The 21,311-nt window shown below is 41.6% G+C and overlaps 1 protein-coding gene across 1 annotated transcript; it reads left to right on the forward strand.

Annotated features, from left to right (window-relative positions):
• The first annotated feature begins 2,437 nt into the window (after nucleotides 1–2,437).
• LOC140238957 (beta,beta-carotene 15,15'-dioxygenase-like) lies at nucleotides 2,438–19,601 on the forward strand. Its single transcript, XM_072318851.1, has 8 exons — nucleotides 2,438–2,652; nucleotides 12,115–12,518; nucleotides 13,176–13,320; nucleotides 14,872–15,380; nucleotides 17,820–17,928; nucleotides 18,564–18,664; nucleotides 18,973–19,084; nucleotides 19,369–19,601. The coding sequence occupies exons 1-8, from the start codon at nucleotides 2,568–2,570 to the stop codon at nucleotides 19,515–19,517; spliced, it is 1,614 nt and encodes a 537-aa protein (XP_072174952.1). The 5' UTR covers nucleotides 2,438–2,567; the 3' UTR covers nucleotides 19,518–19,601.
• The last annotated feature ends 1,710 nt before the right edge of the window (nucleotides 19,602–21,311 follow it).

The raw sequence follows: 21,311 nt of genomic DNA on the forward strand, positions 1-21,311 counted from the left end.
CCATTTCATAATTGGTTCGGTAATTGTGACAACCGTGGAGACTGTAGCCGAGAGAAAACTCATGCAGTGATACCACCTAACTAGTGATAGATAGATAGATAGACTTGTATTCATAATGTTGATGAAAAAAAAAACAACACTATACTATGCAGCGATTCGCGTGCATTGCAACCTCAACGCGTGTCCCTCGCACCTGAGCGTGTGTCTACGACGTTTTCAGTGATATTTGCTCGTCCCCGCCCACGATTCAATACAACAACAGTCTCCCAATCTTGTATTTTTTCCTTTTAACCAAATGATAACATATGCGGTTACAAGGTAAATAGATTTGTGCCAACATTTTCTTTGAGACCAGCAAACGATGACTGCACAAAAAACAAGCCTGAGTCTCAGTGGTGGAGCCGTATTTACTTTTCGTGAAACTTCCCGCCTTTTTTGCTGCCTGGCTGTCGTCTGCGGAGCAGGGTAAATCTGAGCGCTAAATGCTCAGCTGCTGCTTGGAATAACAGTCAAAGGAAAAGAAAGAAGGTATGAAAGCAATGGGCATTGTGTGTTTATAGTCTTGAAGCGTTAGAAACGTACCCACTTCATTTACATACCTTCTTTGTGGAACGGGCTTTAGGGGAGGAATACATTTGAATACGTTCTACCCGATGGACGGAAAGCGACTATAAAGAGAGACGACATCAACGTTTTACCACCAAATTCGACCGTTGGTTTACTGTCTTTAGCTGTAAGTATTTGCTGCACTCTTTGATGAATTGTCATGGTCTAAGACAATCCGTTGATCTTTTTATTACATTTGTTTCTTTCTTCCCCTCCTTCTTTCCCTTAATCTGGCGATCTTGTCGTGATTGCATTGTCGGTAGTCGGCCTTGAAACAGTAATTATTTCAGAAATGGAGATAACCATGGCAACTTAAATGAGATTCATCGATAAATAGATTGTCATTGTTAGAGATGTACAAGATATCGGCAGAAAATAAAAATGTACATTGGTCGGATTTTCTATTCCAGCAAACTTAATTCTATCTTCTAGTTACTTAGTTACTTAGTTACTTAATGTCTCTCTATTCAAATAGACCCCCCCCCCACACACACACACACACACAGAAAAAAACAAGAAGAAGAAGAAGAAGAAGAAGCAATTGCACTGTATGTAACTCCAACAGAAAATGGTTTTAGTATAGGGCCTATAGGAAGATGACTTTGTATTCTTATCCATGCGAACGAATGGGGGCACGGACAAGTTCGCCGCTGTGTGTCGATTTTACACTACAAACTGACCTGCTTTGGATCTTACACTGAGATGGATGTTTTCACTCAAGAATACGTCAGATAAATTGACTTTTAACAGAGAACAAGGCGGGTAAAGTAGGTCAGGTGAAAGGAGAGACAACGTATAGAGGAAAGGGGGAGAAGGATGGCAGAAGTCCTATTCGAGCACTGCTTACTGACTGCACTTTGGGCACAGAACAACCTATTGGACATCAATGTACGTGTGTGTACATTGCCTTTTATTATGTGTGTGTGTGTGTGTGTGTGTGTGTGTGTGTGTGTGTGTGCGTGTGCGTGCGTATGTGAGTATGCGTGTAGTTAGATGTATGTTCATATTCATATCATGCTTGTATGTGTAGACTAATTTCTTTTCTTTCATTTGCTCTTTGGACTGACGTGCTTTTTCGCCCTTTGTCATCTTTTTCATACATTTATTAGATTTGGTGTGAACACCTAAATTTCCAGACTGCACAGAACTACAGAAAACATTGTGATCCGACTGAATAATCGCTTGAGGTGATTCACTCGTAGGGGAGTTGTATTGACATACTACTGTCATTCACTTGTTAGTATCTAGTATGACGTATACACCCCGGTAGAATTACACTGACTGACTGTGCTGTGTGATGTTGGGATCTCATCTCAGTAGCCACCGTCTGCAGCTTCCATGACTGTTAGCGGTATGGTTGGTTTACGTCACACGGTTTTGGCCTATCAGAGGCAACTTCAGCAACCGGCGGCATGACCTTAAACGTCCAAGGCGCTATTTCAATAGGAGCATATGCGTTTCTTGCCTCCGGTGGACAGCCCTGATATAGAGAGAGGGGGAGAGAGAGAAGGAGGGAGAGATAGAGAGGGTGTACGGTTTGTGTGTGTGTGTGTGTGTGTGTGTGTGTGTGTGTGTGTGTGTGTGGGCCGTTGAGCACGTGTGTGAGTGCATGTGTGTGTCTCTGTGTGTGTCTGTGTATCTGTGGGCAATATACCCTAGGGGATTTGAGCGAGACAACTCATTCATGAGAATGAAACGTATTATAAGGGATTCCTAGCCGGGTGTAGTGCACGCGACACTGCAGCGCTCGACAAGGTACAAAATCCGACACGCCAGCTGATCAAGGCTCATACACGATTGGGAACCCACCAACGCGAACTTCTCCAGCAGTACTAAAACTGGGTCCTCACCCTTCACTTTTTATTTTCTGGCTTAATTCACTGAGCCCGTGTGTAAATCTGTGCTTTACCACCTCCCCTATTTTGTTAATCGTGAATTATTTTTTCAGTAACGTGCTCGGTATGGCTAATTCGGATCCCAATTTTGGATGTCTATTCAACTCCGTTCAAAGGGAATACCCCGATCCTGTTGAAGCAGAAGTTAAAGGTAAGGGTGCAAAACTCCACCCCTATTTTCTCTTTCTTTAACTTCCTCTCCCTCCGTCCCTCTCTATGTCTGTCTGTCTCTCTCTCTTGCTGATACATTTCTTACTCAGATAATATTCATTCATACGGCAATCCGTGTTTGATTAACATGCACGTGGTTTAAATGTATAACAGGAAAAAAAAAGTGGCTCGGAGTATGACCGTGCAGGTCAGGAGAGAGCTGGTCGTGTTGGTGTCAAAGAGGGCATTGTAAACTCTTTGCTCAGATGCTATCTTCTCCATCAATTAGAGAAGAGGATCTCATATCTTTCGGTTTAGAGCTGTAGAAAGGATGGAATTGTGCGGAGATGCTCGCAACGAGGGAGGGCCAAGAGTCACAACTCTGGGTGACAGATCATGCATGGAATCCACCGATTCGTGAGAACAAGACTCGCTTTATCATTGAACCCTCCCGATTCCAGGGTCTTCTCAAGACACGCTCATTCCCCTTGTCATCATGACTATCCATCTATTTTTCTGCGTTACTTGACACTGGCATACAATTGTCGTCCAGGGTGCATACCTGCTATATGCGTAATCATAACTCCAGCCGTCTTTTTACTAATCTTGAAATGTGCACCTCCAGTCGTTGAACTACATTCAGGCAGATAGAATACTGATGGAGGCTGATGGTATTTGAATGATACTGTGAGAATTCAATGGCTGCTCGATTTTGACCTAAGTGTGCCAAGAAAGTAGATTACCACGTTCCAATTTTATCATGGTATCGGTTAACCATATGATTAATAAATGGATCATTTTCGCCTACTTAGCTGGACCATAGCTTCCAACACTCGAGCACGGGGTCCAGGTCATTACTTCATTGTCATCGTTTCAATTTCATTTGATTCGTAAACCATGCCATTCATTCAACCCCCACCAGACAAGGCGCGTGATTTTTTCCCCTTCTCTCGCGAAAGTTATACAACCTCGTCGTCTGGAGCCTCTTTTTTCTCTCTCCCCTCCCTCTTTTCTTTACTTTTTTCCTCTCTCTTTCCCTGCCTTTCTGTGACTGTCAGGGCTAACCCCCTCCCCGTTTTCCCATGTCTCGGTTAAATTGCGACCTTGTCCAGCAAATTCTCATTCATCTATAGTATACCGACCGGCAATCGACGGTGGGTGTGAAAATCAAACAATGTCTGATCCGCAGTTGTGCAGGCGCTTAAAAAAGTCAGACATCTGACTGTCCAGAAAAGATGACACAACTCAGAAAAAGGAAAGATCCAAATAATCATTGCAGTCTGTAATACGTACTGGTATGCAGAACGCCCAAGATTTACAGCATGCCTGCAGCAGGGAGGCCAGCTCCACGTGGGAAGAAATTTCCTGACTTCAAAGCCCGTTCAATGTCTTTTGTTCCAATTACTTTTTTTTATTTCACAGTACGGGACATCCCACACAACAATAGTAGCCCGTGTACCGCTTGGCAAGCGTCCAGCCGGCCAGCGTATCTCAGTTAATGACTAAATCGAATTACATGTACTCACCCCCGTCCCGTCCAAACCTACCACGCGCTAAACTCGTACCGAGTTAGCGGGGACTCTTCCCAGCTAACGCGAATGCACGGCGTCCGCGTCCGCCGCTCCCAAGGTAGCTCACGCCCTTGCCATCCTTGTACAGACAGCACTTGGTTACCCGCATAAATCTACACATATACAGCATTACTGAACGCTAACCTTAGCAGTTTGTTACTATTCACCCTTATCATGGTTATACTTATAGTTTGAAGTGTTACTTAATTCAATGTTTTCATTCTGTCAAAAGTGTACTCTGAGCTACATTTCCAATAAGTCACTTGAATCAAACACTTTGTAGCATTAGATTGTATATAAAGAAGTATTATAGACGAATCTCTCTCTGTACGTATATGCGCTCATAGTCCTACTCGTTGCCCAGTGTCAAATACAGTAGCTTGATCAACCAGTCCTCTCCCCTTGATACTGCCATAGAGACACTGCAAGCATATCGGATCTTGCGCAATATAGGACCAGGTAAGGCGAAGTGATGACCAGCCCCTGGGAATCCAGCGTGCTAAAAGATATCGAAGGAAGGAGAATGGCAAATCAGCTGGCAAGAGACCTCTATCATACACCCTTATCGCCAGCTCTTGTCTTATCTCACTCTTTCAAGTCCCGTATAATTTCGTACACAATTCAAGGTCTAGCCATGCTACCCTTCATTAAACTGCGTTGGAATTTATTCGAATGACAAATAGACAATAGAGCCACTGATTTTGCCCGTGTGTCTATTCATCACATATCTAAACTTATATTCAAATCTGAACTTCGGACCAAGGATGATCCGTTGTTTCTACCAGGGCTTTATGGGGAAGAATCATTGTATCGTTGCATTAGTGGTAACACGTGGCAACAGGGGCAAGCAAGTATTATATAGTTTTAAATCCGAACTCGTGTTAGCATTCGTTTTGCTGTATAAGGTCCATACGTCTTCCCATACAATGATAACTTGGTCGTGCTGGAGAATCGGCTAAACTCAAACTAGGCACTAATTACGTCTGCAGTCCCTGGTAAACCCATGGCCAGGTCTAGAGAGGGTCGCGTGGTAGAGAGGGTGGGGTCCGAAGCACTGTCTGGTCTGCAGCATCGATATGATGTGAGATGACGGAGAGCCCCACCCGGAGTATGTGCGCCAGGCCACCCGTCTGCACATCGGGTAACTGTATCAACGACAAGAACGGCCAATTTGCCGAAATTTGCGAAGGGATGTCAAATCCAGGGACTGTCGTCTCCTTTTTTTTTTTAATCTTCAATGTATCCCGAGTGCCATTCTGTAGTATCCCAACCAAAGGATTCTAGGATTTCGTTCAGGCTTTCTTTCACCATTTCCCCACCTTTTCTCCCGCCATCTCCTTATTTTTGGTCTGTTTTGTTCTTTCAGTCTCCCTGCTTATCTCACATGTGTCCTTTCAACCCACTCCCTCCATGTCAGAGGCTCTCATTCCCCTTTCACTTCAATTGACACGCCCATATAAAAGGCGCACCGTCACTCTCGCACGGTAGAGCGCTAGAAATGAAGAAGACAATCGCAAAAGTTGTTGAAATTCAACCGTTGTGGTCTGACCCGCAGGCGCGACTTTCTCCTCTTTTGTCAAGCCTCTAGAGAGCTGAGCAATATAAATCGAGACGGGCCCGTTAAATTGTGCCCTAAATTCCACAATTTGTGTCTTTTTCTCCGGCAACCTTCACCATGCTATGTAAGCGTTGCCTTCAGGTTGCGTGTAACGTCCATTATACTTTTTATCCTAAAGCAAGCCGTCATATAGGAGGAAAGGTCAAGAGAAGTCGAGACAAAATCGTAAAATTGTGGCCCAAATACCTTATTTCTTCGACACGATTTCTTTTCCACATTAACCATGTAGGCCTACATCTACACAGCTACATCAGTCTGTAGCACGTAATACTCACCTCCCTGGTGATACCAAGACCTGTGTAATCATCTCTGCGATATCTATAGGCACTCTATGACTTTCTTGATTGCGCTTTTCATGTTTCACTATAAGAACATAAATTACACACTGTCAAGTTCTTGCCTTGGCGTCTTGCTCGTACAGGGATGTTTTTTGAGTCGTATTCGCATCGTGTGTAGATTTGAATGCTGCGCCCTGACAGGCAAGACAGGAATCCAATCCGTGCGTGGTGTGTTTAGCTTCACCATGAATACACAGTAGGCCTATGCCATTGCAATCTAATTTCTTCATGCTACTCGGCGCTATTTTTTTTTTTTTTTTGGGCAGTTTGATTTGGTACTGTTAATTCCATGATTGTGTGCTGGTATTTTCCATTTCGTTTCACAAACTGAACATATCGTACGTTTGAATTGTGCACATTTCTTCCTTATTAAGGCATAGGTACGCGTAATGGCTGCATATCTCAATATACATTATCCACGTTTTGTGACTGCAAGATGCCAGCTGTCTGTTACCACATCCACTATATTGGCCAGGGCCAACCATACAGTAGAGACAGCTCTTTGTTCTCACACTTTTATCCTCTACTTTCGTTTTCTCAGTATTTCCATATCCAAAATCATCCTTTCCTCCTCCTTCTTCTCCTCCCCTCTCTTCCCCTCCCCTCTCCCTCTTTTCCTTTCCTTCTCTCCCTCTCTCATACACACCCTCTCTCTCTCTGTCCTTAGCTTCTAAATTTTATCCCCTTTCTGATGAAGTGCCCGTCTGGTTAGCTTCTTTCATGACTCAGAATTGACTCACTAATAACGTGTGCGATGTTCAGGTTTTTCCATTCCTTCGCTTCTTTTTCATAGCTCGCCAATGGTTATGAAGAGAAAAAGTGCGATAACTCTGCGGTGAATGTCATGTAGAATTAGTTGCCTGCACCGACGAGGCCTCTTAAAGTTTCAATGTGGAAACAGGGGGCCCGCCGACCCGTATACTTGATGAGAAACCAGATATATCTTTGATGACTCGATGAAGCATCATCAGTGGATCGGATGCATATGGGTTAAGCGCGACAAGGTTACGGAGGCAATATCGTAATAATGTGCAATGGACGAGACAAAAAAAAAAGGAGGAGTACGCTTTCGACATAAATCAGTATAGATATGCGGTAAACTAATTGAAAATGGAACACGTTCGGATGAAGGGTGACTCAATTGTTTGTATAGTCCTTTGACCCAGGAATCGAAATCTAAAAATACAAAATTTTCTGTCAGTAAAACCATGGAGCAGCCATATTATGCTATAGGTGGAGCTACATAGGCTACTTATATTATTATAATTATTGTATAAAGTGGCGTATCTGCCTGTTTCTACAAAGAAGTTTAAAACATCCACGTGAGACTCGCTGTCCTGTGTAAAGTTTATTCTGTCTTCACAACAAAGTAATGTAGACCAAATGCACTGTAGTACTCCTTCGTTTTTATCTGTCGTCAAAGTCAGCAAAGAGGATGAGATCCCTTGAGGATCTACTGCGCAAACTGTGTGGGGAAAATCCTCCTGACGGCTCTCCAAAACCACTGATGTCGCCCTTCTGGATTCTGCGGTTTCTGGCGCACAACAGTGGCTTTCCTTTCTAGTTCGTCACTCTCTACTATGTGAGGTCTCCTCGTCAACCACATTCGTGTCCATGATAGCAAATCCTTTCCTTGTACCTGTCATTCTAAAATGTTTGGTTTGTAGGCTGGAGAAGCCCGTTCCCACGCCGGAGCAAAGGATGCCAGGAAGTTACTGCCATGTTTTTGTACAACCCATACAAGGAGGAAAGAAAAGCAAAAGTTTTGAAGATCACCTGAAGATGTGAAACTTCCTTGTTTAGTTGTCATAATTATGTGAGGGTCTTTTTGTTTAGGACATCAACATTATTGCTGTGTCTACAGTCAGTTAGTTGGGGCTGTTCCTTTCAGTGAAGCATTACATGTCAAATTTAGCATGCTCCACCCTCCTACAGGTTTAGATTGCAAAAGAAATTTACCATACAATTTTCTGATGTGCTATAGTATATACTCCCATAACACAGAGCTTCATTCCTTGCCGATATCCTTTACGAGCACCATGTTACGCTAATTTAAGAGCTGGCTTTCAAGACGCGTGGAAGCTTTAGGTGATGGGGAAGACGAAATAAGTAATCCACTGCAATACGAGGTGTTGAGGTTATTCTCAAGCTCACCGTGCGGTACACGGATTCCGCGCTCTAATCTCCTACCCTAGATACGGATCTGTAGGCGATAATCCGACGGAATTAGGTAATGAGATCGCATTGTGGGTGGGATAAGCTATAAAGGTTCTCGCAACGGAACGACAGAGGCCCTGAAAAGCGGAGGTGATCATCTCCGTAAGAGAGAACAGCATGAGTGTTTTCACATCGTCTGGTCTTCGGAAGATGATACCCTCATTCGGCCAAACGAGTTACCTTATGAGTATATTATACATGAGACATTTTGGAGGAGAGCTTAAGTTGCTCATTATGCAGGCCATGCGAATAAATTCGATGAGAGTAAACCTACGAGGGAGGGATTGGTGTAGTTAACGTGATTGGCATTGAAAGAAATGAAGATATTAAACATTGCCTTTTGTGCAGTTTTCATCAAAGAGACGCAATCAACGAATTTAAAGCGACATTTCTGTGGCTCGTAAGAGAATCAGCATGGATTGGACAAAACTGATGTGTGACAGAGGTATGATAGTGCAAAGGAAATTTTGATCATGACTGACTTTTGAGACGTATATCATGCACACACAAAAAAAAAAACCGCACGTGAACGTTTTAGAGGTTTTGAAAAGCTGATAAATGGAAGTCAATATAAGTTTTATGATGTCTCCCTGCTTTTTTAAGCATTTTGTTTGTTTTTAACGTTTTAACACGGTGTACTCATGAGCCATTTTCTGACTAAGGACAATGTATAGATTTTGTCTTTGCATTATTAAAAAGGAAAATATTGGATAACATCGAATCACTGAGCAGGTGACACTACCAGCCTCATTTTATCTTCCTTGAAGATGAAAACGTGAGACACGCTATTATCTACATCATCTCATCGTACTATGATGATATATTATACGTGAATCACAAAACGTTGTTTCACAATCATGTCATCGCTTTTGGAGTCTAGAACTAAAGAATTGAAGCACACAATGTGAAAGATTACATTGTGATCATGTGATTTCACCATTACTCAAGGCGTTTAAAGGTAGCAAAGACGGATGGTTTCCTCCTCACAAGTTCCTCGAATATGTCGATTGGCATTCTTCATACCTCAGATGTACGCAGGTTGTACTCGTAAGTCATGCGACTTTTCGCTCCCCGCCCCCAAAAAAATTGAAATAAAACAAAAACAACAACTAAAACACATAACTTACTAGAAAATAAAACTCACTAAAGAAGAGCAAACGTGCAATAGAACTAACCCATAAAGGAGGCACGAGGCAACAATACGTGTTCATCGGTTGTTTAAACAAAGAGCACGATTATAACATCAACAATAAGATGTAATGTTCTTACAATGTGCTTTTTAAGTTACAATCGATTCCATTTACGGTTAACAGTTATCTTCCGTTTCCAATTTCGAGAAGACTTTCCAGACCACAGGGCTCTTGAGGCGAGATTTGCTTCCTGAAACCATATGTGAGCTTGTTGGGAAAGCAGGCAAAACAACCGAGTTCCAGGCAGCTTTACACGCTGTGGTCAAATACATTCTACTCGACGCGCGATTGAAAATTAGATTACGTTTGGTCCCCCAAGACTCGTTTCACGCTGATTTCTGGCGCTGTTTTGATCGAAGAAAAGCTAGCAGATTCTTGTTTTAATTGCTCAGTCTCCTTCCTAAGATACAATTAACGTTCTCTTCCTCCTTCCACTCAAATCGGGTTATGAGAGTGAGCACAGTCTCACTGTGCTTGTCCTTTATCTCGTTCTTAGCTCGTTCTTAAAACATGTATAATAGTTCATGTGAAGTGAGGAAACACTCATACTTAAAAAAAAGAATGCTTGATACATTTCAGCTACTAATATTCCTGTGTAAATTGGGGTATATTAATATATTTAGCTAGATTGCAAGGCTATGCGCTATATTTAGCACTTTTCGACGTTTATAAACTGCTGTACGAGTATATAGTCTCATCCTCCCACACACTTCAAGGGCACTTAGGTAGAGATCATAATGTCATATTCATTCATTTCTTAAACAGAGAGGCTCAGACAGCGGCTCCAGCGGATTATATAGTCATGAATAATTTGTGCTGACAAGTTGCTTTCTGTACATGGTAGTTCATTAAGATAATGGAACACAGGATACGTCCCAACGCGTCTGGATGCGTGAGTCGGGAACAGGGCAAGGACAAGACTGCACCTTCACTGTAACCACCAAACCGCTATGATGTGAACATATATCATATTTTCGGTATAACCAATGACCAAAAGTCTCTTTTCTTTGCTGGATTGTCACAGGGAGTAGCATCAGTGGATAGGAACTTTATACATATTACTTCCTGCATTATGTTCCATCTTGCATTTCGTCTTCTACACGATGTGACACATTTTTTTTTTTTACATTGTTTGTTGCAAAAGGCCAACTTTCAGTGAGATGAGATTATAAACGTAGAGGGCGATATCCGTAGTTTGGTTTGGAGGTGGGGAAATTATTATTAGGCCGTGCACTTGTCCTAGTTTTCTTAATGAAACACAGGTGGGGAGCTATTCGAGACGAGAAATTAGAACTGATGTCTGAGCTGTTTGTCCGATTTAAGTGATTGGGAATTTCCTATTGGCCACATGAGTGGTCTCCTCTATTGTTGCTGATAAACATCACTCCCAACCAGAAAATTTGCTGGTATTAAATTTTGCGTTCATCTTAAGGTAGCGTTCATCATCCAAGGAGGTATTGTTGTACATGATACTCCACTGTTGCAATTGAAAGACTGTGGAGCTGTACTTCCCCACTGATGAGATGGTGCATTCATTTAACTTCGATTAGAACGGAACCAGTAAGCTCATAAACTTACCTTGACCAAAATAGAATCCTTCCAAATTCGTTGGATTAGCTCATGACAAGACAATTATGAGTGAATATCTTGATAAATCTGAGACCATTGTGACCGCTTGCTCGCGTGCTAACTAGCCGTGACAGATTACCTGACACAGGCAGTTCTCTCTTAAGGTGGTAGAGACTCCCAGACAGAATCTACAAGTCCTCAACTGTCTGCTAAAGAGGAGCCTTACACATGTGGGCATAATCTTGTTAGGCGTCATAGATAATAGACGGGATTAGTGGTGCTGGTGATGTATGAACAGCAGCTCGTGCTCAGCGCGAATTGGAAGCAGCAGGTGTCCCGAAGAAATTATGATACAATGCGGCTGAATAATGCAAAAAAGAAAAACAACCTTAAATCATTACTATTTTACTATCACACATATGTATTTGTGTATATGTATCACAATGATTTCATAATCATTCACTGCATTCAGCATACTTGTATATAATTTCTTCTTTTTTTTCGGTATTCAAAACTTTGCTAAACCCAGACAGGCTGCTTGGTCTGGTATCAATAGATATAGGTGCTGTTTGTATGAAGTAGAATCTGAATATGAAATAATTCAATAGACAGATGAAAACTAGGAAATAACAACGTGTGGCACGTGTGGCACTACAATTTTCCAATACAATGTATTACAATCGATTCGTCCTGGGCAACGGAAATTTTATCATCTCTTTAAACCTTCTAGTAATTTTCAGTGGTGATAAATGTTTGTTTGTTTGTTTGTTTTTTATTTTATTTGTTTAATACATTATGCCCCGGCCAATTATTGTAGGAGAAACTGTTCGGTTTCTATGTAGAGATTAGAGCACAGCTAAAGACATATTGTCATGTACAGGGTAATTATAGCTCAAAGGGCAATATGTTTAATTGGAATTTTGATTGATATGGTTTTCTGCGTTTCCTCGTTCTTTACAGGCAACCTCCCGGGCTGGCTCCTGGGCTCACTTGTGCGAATTGGACCAGGTCTCTTTGAAGTAGGGAATACGGCCTATCAGCACTGGTTTGATGGACTGGCATTAATGCACAAGTTTGCCTTCCACAACGGAAAGGTGACGTATCAGAATCGATTCCTTCGGAGCAACGCGTACAAGAAGGCAATGAAATACAACAAGATCATCCTCTCCGAATTCGGCACTGTCGGGATTCCCGACCCATGCAAGAACGTCCTCGAACGGTTCGCTACGCACTTTTTACCGCTCAATGTTACCGACAATAATCTAATAAACGTGTATCAACTTGGCGATGAGGTCTACACAGCTACGGAGACCTACACCCCGAGAAAGATCAACCTTCAAGACCTCAGCACAGAGGACCAAACGGTAGGTGGCGCCCCTATTGTCTTCCAGCTAGGCGTCAAAACCATCTGCATCTCAACAAGGGGCCAATAATAGCAAAGCTTGTTTCATAGTGACTAAATAATCTAAAAATACCGGGCAGAAAAACAATCTTTGTTTAAACGTTACGGCACCTGCACATCCTGTAGCATGCGGTGGTCTCACATTGATGTAATTTTCTTGCTTTCTTTTGCTTAAATAATGATGGGAAAACAGCACCTCATTATCGTACCTGTCATGATTTCCCCTTGAACTATTATGTTCTTGAACACTCGTAGGAGTGCCTACCGTTCGTTTGTTTGTTTGTTTGTTTGGGGGTTTTTTTTAAGATCACTAACATGCTGATGTGGCCTCCACAGTGATGATCACGTCGGATTTGATGTATAATTAGGAGATTAAGGGAAGCTAAATAGTTGCAACTATTTATTGATGATGGTAAAACAGTAGCGACACTAATCATCTCAAAGGCTGTTGCGCCCTTGAATCCCGTTCTGGTGCTGACGTCATCGCTGAAGAAATTTAAAGAGAGAAAACTATAACTATGATATGAGAAAAAAGAGCATGTGGCACAAGTAATCCAGTGATTAACTTGTGTATGATCTGCTTTTACCCTTTTCGTCCTGCAACCGTGCCCTCGTTTAGATCGACTTGCTGCAGACATTCGGGATGATGACGGCTTCAGTCCACGCCCAGACGGACAGGGACGGCTGCTCATATAACATGGGAACTTCCTACCTGACGGGATGTTACTACAACGTTATCAAATTCTCCCCTAAATCTCACATAGGTAGGTAAATAAGTTTGCGCCTACTTAATTCCACTGTCTTTTGATATCTCATCAAAATAATGATTAGGCGTACTGTTTCTGGCCTTGTCATAGCGCAGTGAAAGACTCTGAAGCATTGACGAGATTAAATCTCAAATTTAGAATAAGACCGTCAAAAGATGAATGCCATTCCATATAGTGGAGTAAGACTTTAAGCATTTCAACGTAAGAAAAATTTCCCACTAATCCAAACAATGATAACAGTATAGTGGAGACTTTGCCTCAACTTTTGATAGTAATGGGTTATTCAACCTCCCATGATTCAAGTTTCATCATCGATTCTACGCTTTTTTTTTTTGGTAAAGAAATTGACTAGCGTGCGCAACAATTTTGCCCTTGAGACAATAGTCGCTAGATAAAAATGGAATCGACTGAACTGTATGATTAAACACTCACGGCAATGTCAGTCTAAAGCTAGGAAACAGGGGGTGGATAGCATAGGCACTCTAGTGGGACAGGCGGACGCCTCGGTTGATAGGGCAGAGAGCTGGCCTTGAATAGGCACCTCTAATTCTACATTTTAACAGTGTCTAAAACTCGTAGATGCTGATGAAAACTTATACAGTGCGACAGTCAAAGTTTGGTTGTTGTTTTTTTTTTTTTTTTCTTCTTCTTCTTTTTTGTCGCAGACACAGCATTTCATTCTTTGTCATTACGGAAGTTCATTACTTTTCCGAAACAAAAAGTAAAACAAAACAAACAAACAAACAAACAAACAAATAAACCAAAAACAGAAGAAGCATCGGTGTTGCGAACTCGCCCAGGGTGGATAAAGTCTTTGGTCAAATACAGTCTTTTGAACTTTTTAAAAATTTTAATTGTCGTTTATGTTAACAGCTATCATTAAATTCCTGTTGAGTCTCCAATATCGCACGGACTTTAACGGCGATGTGTAATCGTACATCAAGACTGGAATAGGGAACGCAGAGGATCACTCGTGGGTTGCAGTCTTAAAAAAGGAAAAACAGAACACGCTGCACCCTATATATAACCTTGCCAACTCACAATTGAAATCACATGAATATTCGTGGAGTATAAAGACGTAAAAAATACAATACCTCTAGTGATCCCCTAGACGACGCGGAGCTTGCTATGTTATGTAACCGCAAGACGACGGGTCTCCGAAGGTGAACTGTCTGAATCATCTAACTAGGATCTCCACAAGTCTGTGGTTGAGTGAGGCAAACAGAAGGCGTCGTGGTCTTCGCGGGACGGCTTGGGGTGCCGCCAGTCATCGCATGCACTAGTCACCTTGTGGCCGTATCACTTTACCACGCACTCGTGCTATGCGGTAACAGAATGCAAACATGAATCACGAACGAACCCGACAACAGACACAAATACACATATTCAATCTTTATGTAAGGATTTGCCAATGTAACATACGTTACATACTTTAATTTTTGATATAATGCATGTGTGAAAGCTTGCCATAAAATGTAGATCATACTTCGCTTAGAACGAAAGGTAAAGAAAAAAATAAATGATTCTTCGTTTCACAAATTTTCGCAGATTCAGCGTTGTCGGAAGATTCAGACAGTACGTCCTGCTCGACCGTTAGCCCGGCGATGTCGGCGAAGCTTTTGTGCAGCATTCGGGCCCGGAACCCTCTCAAACCATCCTACTTTCACAGCTTCGGGATGACCGACAACTACATTGTGTTTTCAGAGCAGACACTGCACATCAACGTCGCTCGTCTGGCGGCGTCACAGATGCTGGGGAAACCGGTATCCTCGTGTTTCGAGTTCGACCGCGAGGGAAGGACACTTTTCCATCTCGTCGAGAAGCAGACGGGTGAGAAACTGGCGACGCGGTACGAGGCAGGCCCGCTCTTCGGCATGCATGTCATCAATTCGTATGAGGAGGACGACCACGTAGTGTTCGACATATGCTCATATGACGATGATGAACTCTTGAAGAAATTTTACCTCGACTACCTGAGACATGGCGACCAAGATGGCAAAAGGCATTTCCCCATCACAGAAGTCAGGAGATACGTTTTGCCTTTAAGAATAGATGAGGTCAGTTCTTCTGATATCACAAATCTCAGACTAATAATATAAGTTTTACATGCATTCAGATGACATAATTCTCTGTTTGACTGACATATTCATTTGCTTGATATCAAACGTTTAGAAACAAGATTAAGTCCAAAAACAATATTCTAGTTAAGCGTATGTCCTCTTGTCTAATGAATGCAGTTTTGATTCATTTATTTCCAAAACATTATATAAGACCTTCAGTCTATTTACCGCCAAAATTTGAAGACCTCGCTGAAAGTGACTTTGACGTAATAGTCATCGAATGCGCTCTGCAAAATTCTTTAGATTTCCCAGGTCCTTTGTCCATTCCCTAGGGTCAATAACTTTACAGCAACGTGGGACATTTCACATCAGCGGGACAATCCTTGGACCACTCCACGCGCTGACCAAAAAAAAAAAAGAAAAAAAGATGAAACTAAACAAAAACAAAACCCCTTTATGTCGTTCGAATGCTATGGAGGACAATCGCACTTGCCGCCAATTTGTAGCACAGAACAAGCAGACACAATTTTGTGAATGCACCCTCCATTGCCACATCCGATCTTGTATCGACCCATACTCCAACAAATCGATATGATAGGCTATAGAAAGGGCGCTGGAGATGATTCTGTGGGATTGTTGGCGGTTTCATTGAACTCGTACCACATACTGGTATGGTAAAACATTAACAATAGATGAGTTATTTAAACTATTTGTTCTGAATGCGACCTGGGACCCCTCCTCAAGATTTTAACCGTGATGTGAACAATACCGTTTTATTGGAAATAGCGATCACAACGGGCGGTTGGACCTTTGTAGAAGGCTTGAGGCCTTACAAAAATATTCAATAATGTTCCGGGCTCAGTATATTTCCAGTTTAAAAATGTATACGTCCTACGTCCTTTCTCACAGTAAATGTTTATCAGGAATTTGTGGTTCGAGTGTGCGGAATGTAAAAGTTGTGGATTTTCAGTTACATTTTGTTTGTTTGTTTTTCCGCATGAGTAGTCCAGAAGGATACATTATTATGGAAGTACAAAGTGATTACTGATATTCTTGGACAAATTATCCAATTAGACACTCCTGATAACAAAATAATCAGAGAAACGTATGTTGAACAGGACAGATGCCATGTGCACAGCATACCAGCCATCATGATTTGTAGCATATTAAGGGATGGCTGAAAAACCAGATGCACTTCAGATTCATAGTTTTGAAACTGGGGAAGGATACAAAATTTAATATGACGCTTAGCGAATGGTGTAATGTTATTATTTGTCGAGATTGACGTTTACTTAGGTAGATTCTATAGTATTTGAAAGCTAGCCTCAATGAAGCCCCGGGGTCAGTAATCAGTGGTAGTTCATAACTGGGAGTATTCAGTAAAAGGCAAACAGAACAGTATATAGGGGAAGCAATTGAACAGAAATTCGGAGTTTTGAAGATGCGGATAAAAATATAAAACGTAAAAACCTAACATCGTATTTTTTAATGAGCGTGTGACAGCACTTCACTATTTATTGATACGCCACGAGCAACAAAAACGACCAAGATTTGTGAGAGCGTGCTTTTGGTATTACATGCAAGTATATCACGGAACGAAACCCTCTTACTATACCTACACTTTCCGCTGTGTTGCACAAAACACATGTCGGAACCTCATTTATCGTAAAGGTTTTATATCCTGCCATTTCAACCTCTCCAGCGACTAGCACATGGGACATTCCTCCGGCCCAATCCATCGATTTTTCGATTTTCAATTAGAGCTGGGACAAGGCGCGAGAATTCCATTACAAAAGTGACAGGTTTCAGTCACAAAGGGAAGACGTGCACTTACGATCGTGAGGAATTTTCCAACGTATTTTTCCCCACTTGGGGTTGACTGGCTTTTGCCCAAGCGGCATTACATAATGAGAAAGCTAACGAGACCAGACAGTTCGATCTGTCTACACGTGGCGTATCGAACGGGTTCGAGGAGGCTAAATCAGAATAGAAGTGAAAAGTCAAGGAATGGGGTCGCTGCCATCTCTGATTCTTACGTGTGTTTGATTATGTACTATATAACGCATAGATATTATAACTTTGTGATTACACTCAACGCCCTTTCATTCATCGCTCATGATTCTAGCATTCGTTTATGGCCTCACAAAATAATGAGTGCTCCAGGGTCTTAAGTTTCGTAATATTAGTTTATTTTCCATACACTGCAAACTATACGTTTTCCATTACAAGCGTGTCAGTGTCGTTTGAACTTAAAATATTTTGATACTGTAACGAAGAAAATAACTCAAGTTGAATTAAAACTTTGTACTATTTGACATCATAGTGAAGTGAGTAGAGCATGTTTTGGATGGTAAACGGTTGAAATGACTGCTACAGCAAATTAGTATCAAAGAATCTGGGCGAAACTAATTGTTCGTCTTACTTTTCTGTGTACAGAATACACCAGTTGGCACTAACCTCGTTTCTCTGAGCTATACCTCGGCATCGGCAATGCTCAAACGAGATGGCACGGTTGATCTCACCTACGAAGTGGCCTCTGATATCGGTAAGATAAAAACATGATTTTGGCCTCTCATTGCTACAAATATATCAAATTCATACTTTATCATGATCTCTGGAAAATAGTCTCAATGCTGTAACAGAAGAATGTAAACTAATGATTGTAAGTCAATTTGATGCCCTATAATCTTCAGAGGTACAACTCATTTTAACACGAGAGTGATGTATCTGAAAGTACAATTAGCATTAATGTGATACCTGTCACCATTCCATTCACTGCCGTTTGTTCGCCGGTGAGCGCTCCTCCTCCATAGATTTAGTAAAGAGGTGACAGATGCCATGAGTGCCATTCATAATTTCTCTGAATATTTCGGGGGTACCTTGTGGATTAAAGATTTTCCAAATATTCCATCCAAAGTGTGCACCAGATCGGTGAATTTCACTTCTACAAATTCCAAAGCTCCCTCATAATGAATTCCTCCCTCCCTTCCCCTGCGCACGACATCCGTGTGACCGTAGATATTACACTAGTAAAGTCAGATATAACAAGTTCCATCAATTCTACGCAGAGATAATATATATGATTGCAAATGTTATGATCGCACTCATGTTTTCATGACCATTTTCATAAAAGGGCAAAAAACTGTTTGACTTTCACTACCTCTCAATTTACCAACACAGGAATTGATATGCCGTGCATAAACCACAGTAAGAACAACGGCAGGCCCTACACCTACGCATATGGCACATCTGGAAAACACAAAGGAGATTTCATGAACACAGTAAGTATTTCTCCGTATATATATTCTCGAGACAATATCTATCTCATGGTATGCCTAAATCCAAACATCTGTCTAACCATGCTAACATTAGCCCAAAGATAAGGCGAATGATAACAGATCATGTCAGTATCTTCAGTAGATTATGAGTAGAATTTCTTGCAATACGCCTATAACGTAAGCTAAGGCAATGAGATCCAACCCTTATTCAGTATACATTGTACGTCTAAAATTACCATCTTTATACTCTGAAAAGAAGTTGATAAGACATTCAAGAATCCTAAACATTACAAAACTTCACTATTTTGCAGATTGTAAAGTGCAACATGCGAACGAAGGCGTGCAAGTCCTGGCACAAACCAAACCACTATCCGTCCGAACCAATATTCGTCGAAGCGCCGGACGCCGTTGACGAAGATGATGGTAAGTGTAGGGCAGCAAAGTCCACGTAGATATACACTCGCTGTGCGTGTGTATCTGTGTAGAATGTGAGTGTATGATGTGCTCTGTCTGGTTTTACCTGTGTTCAATAGCATTTCTTTACATGTAGGTAATGACTTGATGTCGAGTATGTTGCCCATGTAAATAAGATGTGATGTTTGCTTACCAGAATCATTATGCAACAGACAACATTCATTGAACATTGGTGTAATTTTGCATGATGAACTCGACGAGTTTACGACTTTGTTTCTGGTTTTTGCCAACAGGTGTATTACTGTCCACCGTGATCAGCAGTGAGACACAGAGAGCGTTCTTACTGGTCCTTGACGCCAAGACACTAGAGGAAGTTGCGCGGGCTGAGATTCCTGAGAAAATGACGTGTCCAATCACTTTCCACGGCGGCTTCTTCCACTGACGTCCACTCTCTTCTGACTATACACACAAAACTTTAAATCCTCCAAGACTAATATTTGTACACCACCTGATCACCTTGACCACTAGGTCATTAACCACTAGGTCACGGATGTACTGAGATATCAATTCTAGACTGCATCTTGCCAAGTTCGGAATGTGATGGAGGAGTGTGAACATTGCTGGATGTCCTTCGTGTCGTGAAATCTCAACGGTCCCATGGTCCGGCATCGAGTAAAGAAACGATTTTTGTGACCAATTACATGATTTCGTCGTTATATTTTTATATAGAGTTTCAAGTCTTTCCACGGCAAATAATCGTGTCCTTTTCAAGACACTCTGACCTCATCGATGTCGGTCTGTGGTCACGATCAAACCATCTAAGTGCGACATCACGTCTTGATAACTCATGCAGCACCATTTGCCAAGTTATTGTCGTCTTCCTCTATCAAACGGACTTATGTTTGATTCTTCTGTAAACTTGCATATCCATGGATGCACAAGATTATGCGGGTTTGCCAAAAGCCAAAAGCCATCTGTGAGATGGCTTCTGCATTCTTGACTACAAACTGCATGGATCGGCACTTGTACGGGGGCAAGGTGGATACAGGTATCGTATGTGTCTCCTGAAATCATTGTTACTGCTGGTGTCCCTCTGTGACCGACGTGTTGTGTGGAATGTAACTTGTTGAGCTGTCAGACAAAGAGGTCTGAACACATTCGTAAAGTATAATCGTGTATGTCGAGCTGCAGACATTCATTACGTTCTGTTATAGCTGCAAACGAACAGATCGTGGGCATTTTACTGCCTCCAAGTGCTGAGGGTTGGTAACTAGTGTGTGAAAACAAGCTTCATTGGCCTCACATCACTGTGTGTCTTTTTAAGGTCTTCCAATGTAATTTATCTAGTCAAGGGCATTGTTTGTAAGGTCATCGGTTTGTTACTCCGAGAAAGGATAGAATTGAGTGAAATTACAATTAAACGTCAGTAGAGTGTTTTGTTTTTACTGTTGAAGCGTTTACTCAATTTGATCGTAACTTTTTAGTCAAAATTAAAGCCCGTCCATTATTTATTGTCCTAGAAGTCACTGAAAAGAACTATGATGTTCTTGCGAGAAGACCAAGCTGAATGTGAAACGATATAGCTTGTCACGTTTTAAAGCCTAATCAGTCTTGCAAGATGATGTCATTCCTCGCTTGTTTTTACTACGTGTATAAGTGAAGAGTTTAAACGGAATTGTCCCTGTTCTCTTCCTTCAAACAATTCCGTGCAATATAGTTTATGCCATTAATCGAATACTTCCAAAATGTAATTAATACTGCTTTGGAGTTCGTAAAGACATACCACGGTATTGTTCATATACCATTATTTAGTAGCCCCATAAAACGATGCAGCTGTTGATGTTGTAAGACTATTATTGTATTTATTATGACTGCTATTCTGCATGTTTCTCCTTATCAAGGCCAGAATATCATAAGTCTCCCTAGTCAAATTGTGCTGAGATCAAAGGAGCAGACATCGTAGAACCTTTAATGGGAGTCGTTGCCAGAAAGCAAAACCGAGCTCACCTCTCTATACCTGTGGTTCGTTGGATGGAGGCGTATTGAGTGTCAAAATGTATTCATTATGTGTTTCGTTTTGTTGCTGATGGCAACTCGAAAATATTTCCCTACCTCAAAGTGTGTTTAACTTTGAATATAGTTATGTATTTTTTCTTGGTAATTTTGTGTTAATTTCTGTATAGATCTCAGATTACACTCACAGTGGTTATTGGGTGTACTGTCATTTGACTACTCG

This window comes from Diadema setosum, chromosome 15 (assembly GCF_964275005.1).
Source record: "Diadema setosum chromosome 15, eeDiaSeto1, whole genome shotgun sequence".
Taxonomy (NCBI): domain Eukaryota; kingdom Metazoa; phylum Echinodermata; class Echinoidea; order Diadematoida; family Diadematidae; genus Diadema; species Diadema setosum.

Coding starts and splice junctions, on each gene's coding strand:
- LOC140238957 (XM_072318851.1), top strand. CDS start 2,568: ATGGCTAATTCGGATCCCAATTTTGGATGTCTATTCAACTCCGTTCAA. Junction 12,519..13,175: donor TCAGCACAGAGGACCAAACG/GTAGGTGGCGCC, acceptor GCCCTCGTTTAG/ATCGACTTGCTGCAGACATT. Junction 15,381..17,819: donor TGCCTTTAAGAATAGATGAG/GTCAGTTCTTCT, acceptor TTCTGTGTACAG/AATACACCAGTTGGCACTAA.